General features: G+C 44.1%; 1 protein-coding gene across 1 annotated transcript; it reads left to right on the plus strand.

Annotated features, from left to right (window-relative positions):
* Window positions 1-3,135: 3,135 nt before the first annotated feature.
* On the plus strand, window positions 3,136-3,702 carry LOC138862929 (uncharacterized). Its single transcript, XM_070126133.1, has one exon. It carries the CDS (start codon window positions 3,136-3,138, stop codon window positions 3,700-3,702), a length of 567 nt encoding a protein of 188 aa, XP_069982234.1.
* The last annotated feature ends 1,298 nt before the right edge of the window (window positions 3,703-5,000 follow it).

A 5,000-nucleotide genomic window follows, 5' to 3' on the forward strand; every position in this document is an offset into this window, starting at 1 on the left:
ATAAATCACATCAGACCGAGACAACAGCTCATTAGGCCGAAAATCACAGAGCTGATGATTAAGTGCCAATGATAACGATGCAGGGAGGGGGGGAGGGGTGTCGATGCATAGGGGTGGGGGGCGGGAGGAAAGGAGGTGGTACATGAGGAGGTAGGAAAGGGGTGGTGGAGGGTATGAAGTGGAGGATCTGGAATATTGAGGGGATGAAAGGGGGGGTATGAGGGTGGAGGATCTGGAATATTGAGGTGGGAGGAAAGGAGGGGGGCGTATGAGGTGGAGGATCTGGAATATTGAGGGGAGAGGAAAGGGGGTATGAGGTGGAGGATCTGGAATATGAGGAGAGAGGAAAGGGGGTGTATGAGGTGGAGAATCTGGAATATGAGGGAGAGGAAAGGGGTGTGAGGTGGAGGATCTGGAATATGAGGAGGAAAGGGGGGGAGTATGAGGTGGAGGATCTGAAATATTGAGGAGGATGGAAAGGGGGTCGCATATGAGGAGGGGGGGTTGGTACCTGAGAACCGAGGAAAAGGGGGAGGGTATATGAGGAATATGAGGAAGAGGAACCGGAATATGAGGAGGGGGGACATGAAGGAGTAGTGTCGGTACGTGAAGAGAGAGGAAATGAGGACGGAAGATGGAGGAAAGGAAGAGGATTGTATATGAGAAAGTGAATCCTGATTATGAGGGATGAGGAAATAAAGGTCTTAGATGATGAGGGAGAATCATACCACGAATACTGAGGGAAGGAGAGGGTTAGTATATGAGAAGGAAAGGCATGGAAATCGTACATGAGGAGAAAGGGACGCTACATGAGGAATGAGGAAAGGGAAGGAGGTTGCTTATGAGGAGGAGGATCCGGTATATGAGGAGAGGGGAAAGAGGGGATCTTACGCAGAGAAGGAGGGTCGGTACATGAGGAATGAGGAAAGGGAAATCATACATGAGGATTTACGGATTGTAGATAAGGAAGGAGGGACGAGGAAAGAGGAAAGAGTAATCGGTACATGAGGAAGAAGAGGAAAGATATATCGATAAAGAAGGAGGGAGGGAAAGGGGAAATAGAGGAAGAAGAGGAAAGATATATCGATAAAGAAGGGGGGGAAAGGGAGACCTTGCACGAGAAATGAGTGTCGGTACAACAGGGATGGGGAGAGATGAGGAGGGAACAAAGAGCAATAGATGAGTAGATAGATAAATATATACAGATAAAGATAGATAAATAAAGATAGATAGATAAAGATAAATAGACAATAGGTATGTACTGCGTCACATATTACTCTCTCTTCGTGAATCATCAAAGATCGATAGATTAGTAGATAGATAAAGATATATAGATAAAGATAGATAAATAAAGATAGATAGATAAAAGTAGATAAATATAGATAGATAGATAAAGATAGATAGATAAAGATATATAAATAAAGATAGATATATAAAGATAAATAAAGATCGATAGATTAGTAGATAGATAAAGTTATATAGATGAAGATATATAGATAAAGATAGATCAATAAAGATAGATAGATAAAGATAGATAAATAAAGATAGATAGATAAAGATAGATAAATAAAGATAGATAGATAAAGATAGAGAGGAAGGTCGGTACATAACTGACAAAAAGGAAGAGGAACAGTACAGGATAATAAACGAGAGAAAAACTGTACACTAAAAACAGTATAGGAGAAGATGGAGCCAAAAATCTTTGCGCATATTTTGATTTTCACTTAAAAGTCAAATAAGAAAAAAGAAGTACAAGAAAGAGTAAAAAATGGCGTAGTACATATCTATTCTCTATTTATCTTTATCTGTCTGTCTTTATTTATCTATCTTTATCTATATATCTTCATCTATCTATCTTTATTTATCTATCTTTATCTATCTATCTTTATCTATCTACTCATTTATCGAACGTTGACGATTCACGTAGAAGGAGTAAAAAATGACACAGTACATATTTATTGTCTATCTATCTTTATCTATCTTTATTTATCTATATTTATCTATCTATCTTTATCTATCTATCTTTATTTATGTATCTTTATCTATCTATCTTTATCTATCTATCTTTATCTCTCTATCTTTATCTATCTATATTTATCTATCTATCTTTATCTATCTACATTTATCTGTCTACTAATCTATCGACCTTTGACTATTCTATCTATCTTTATTTAACTATCTTTATCTATATATCTTTATCTATCTACTCATCTATCGCTCTTTGTCACTTTTTAATCATTCGTGGAAAGCCTTTATTCTTGGGCAATTAATTTAGTTTCAACACGAGTTTGACGAGCGATAAATGTGCAATTAAAGATGAAATGATGCGCATCAAAGCACACTATTGCAGCGTTCGAGACAAAACTTTTCATTCAGCAAATTTCCATTTCTTTTTTTTTCATTTTTTTGGTATTTCATCCGGGGATTTTGTGTCTTTTTAATTACTGCAGATGATGACAATGCGGGAAATGATTAGTGTTTATGGATGATTCATTCTGTCTCTCTCTCATTATCTCTCTTTCTCTCTCTCTCTCATTCTCTCACTCTCTCATTCTCTCTCTGTCTGTCTGCCTGTCTGTCTGTCTGTCTGTCTCTCTCTCTCTCTCTCTCTCTCTCTCTCTCTCTCTCTCTCTCTCTCTCTCTCTCTCCCCTCTCCCTCTCCCTCTCCCTCTCCTCTCTCTCCCTCTCCCTCTCCCTCTCCCTCTCCTCCTCTCCCTCTCTCCTTCTCCCTCTCCCTCTCCACCCCCACCCCCCATCCTCCCCTCCTCCTTCACAATTCATGAGTAACTGGTGGTTTGGGATATCACGGGCGGCATTGGGTGTCGGCCCCATGCCCACGCCCTATGCCCTATGCCTTCCCCAATGCCCTATGCCCTATGCCTTCCCCAATGCCCTATGCCCTATGCCTTCCCCAATGCCCTATGCCCTATGCCTTCCCAATGCCCTATGCCCTGATGCCCTATGCCTTCCCTGATGCCTATATGCCCTATGCCCTATGCCTTCCCCAATGCCTACCCTATGCCCTATGCCTTCTGATCTATGCCCTATGCCTTCCCCAATGCCCCTGCCTATGCCTTCCCCAATGCCCTATGCCTTCCCCAATGCCCTATGCCCTATGCCTTCCCCAATGACCCTATGCCCTATGCCTTCCCCAATGCCCTATGCCCTATGCCTTCCCCAATGCCCTATGCCCTATGCCTTCCCCAATGCCCTATGCCCTATGCCTTCCCCAATGACCCTATGCCCTATGCCTTCCCCAATGCTCTATGCCCTATGCCTTCCCCAATGACCCTATGCCCTATGCCTTCCCCAATGCCCTATGCCCTATGCCTTCCCCAATGCCCTATGCCCTATGCCTTCCCCAATGCCCTATGCCTTCCCCAATGCCCTATGCCCTATGCCTTCCCCAATGCCCTATGCCTTCCCCAATGCCCTATGCCCTATGCCTTCCCCAATGCCCTATGCCCTATGCCTTCCCCAATGACCCTATGCCCTATGCCTTCCCCAATGACCCTATGCCTTCCCCAATGCCCTATGCACCCCAATAGCCCTCTCCATGCACCCAGATACCCTAGTTTGACTACAATGACCTATGCGATATGCCTTCCCCCAATGGACCCTATGCCCTATGACAGTACCCACCCCTATGCCTCTCCATCCACCCAGAAGTTTACAGACGTCAAGCTTTTCGATAAGATCTGAAGTTGGACGTAATTTGAAGTTCCCGCCATGAATTACCCAGACTCCAGCGCCGACGACCGCGGTTTCCAAAACCATCAGTCACTCTTTCATGAATTTCTGAAACGAGGGAGTGAAGGGGGGAGGGTATATGGGAGTGGGAGGGGAAAGAAAAGGCAGGAGGGAGAGGGAGAGGGGGAGGAAAGAAGGGGGAGGGAGGAGGAGGAGGAAGGGAGGAGAGGAGGGAGGGGAGAGGGAGGGGAGAGAGAGAGAGAGAGAGAGAGAGAGAGAGAGAGAGAGAGAGAGAGAGAGAGAGAGGGGGAGAGAGGAGGGTGAGGGAGGGATTGAGAGAGAGAGAGAGAGAGAGGGAAGGGAGGGAGGATTGAGAGAGGAGAGAGAGAGCAGGCGATTGAGGAGGGCCAATACGGGAGGAAGGAAGGATGGAGTAAGGGAGGAAAGAAGGAAAGAGGAAGAATGAAAGAAGAATTTCCAAAACCATCAGTCACTCCCTCATGAATTTCTGAAACGAGAGAGAGAGAGAGAGAGAGAGAGCTAAAAAGAGAGAGAGAGAGAGAGAGAGAGAGAGAGAGAGAGAGAGAGAGAGAGAGAGAGAGAGAGAGAGAGAGAGGAGGAGGAGGAGGTTGGGGGATGGAGAGGGGAGAAGGATGGAGAAATTGAGGAATAAATCGATAGAGAGAAGGAGGGAGGGAGGGATAGAAGTAAAGAATAAGAATTAAAGAAAGAAAGGTGAGAAAGAAAGAGAATGAGATATTTCGAAATCGAAAGAGCGAGAGGGGAGGAGGATGGGGGATGAGGAGGGAGGGGGAAGGTATTTGAGAAGGAGGAGGGAATAAAGAAGGTGGGTGGAGGCGATGAATGAGGGAGGGAAGGAAAGAATAAAGAAGGGAAGGAGAGAGAATGGAGGAGAGAGAGAGAGAGAGAGAGAGAGAGAGAGAGAGAGAGAGAGAGAGAGAGAGAGAGAGAGAGAGAGAGAGAGAGAGACAGACAGACAGACAGACAGACAGACAGACAGACAGACAGACAGACATACAGACAGACAGACAGACAGACAGACAGACAAATAGGAACAGGGAGACAGACAAAGAGACATAGACAGAAAGACAAACAAACAGGGAGTGGAGATAATGAAAAAAGAAAAAATACAATAACGAGGAGAGAATTTTTCTTTAGAATCTAAAAATAAATCTAAAGAGAAACAAAAGGAAACTGACAACTACGATAATGATACATAAATAATAACAAACATAATAACAAGACACATAAACACAAAGATACCATCGTTTTATTAACTAATTACATTA

Source organism: Penaeus vannamei, chromosome 10 (assembly GCF_042767895.1).
Source record: "Penaeus vannamei isolate JL-2024 chromosome 10, ASM4276789v1, whole genome shotgun sequence".
NCBI classification, from domain to species: domain Eukaryota; kingdom Metazoa; phylum Arthropoda; class Malacostraca; order Decapoda; family Penaeidae; genus Penaeus; species Penaeus vannamei.

Bases quoted from the DNA above. Each gene is read 5' to 3' on its own strand.
- LOC138862929 (XM_070126133.1), top strand. From the start codon at position 3,136: ATGCCCTATGCCTTCCCCAATGCCCTATGCCCTATGCCTTCCCCAATG.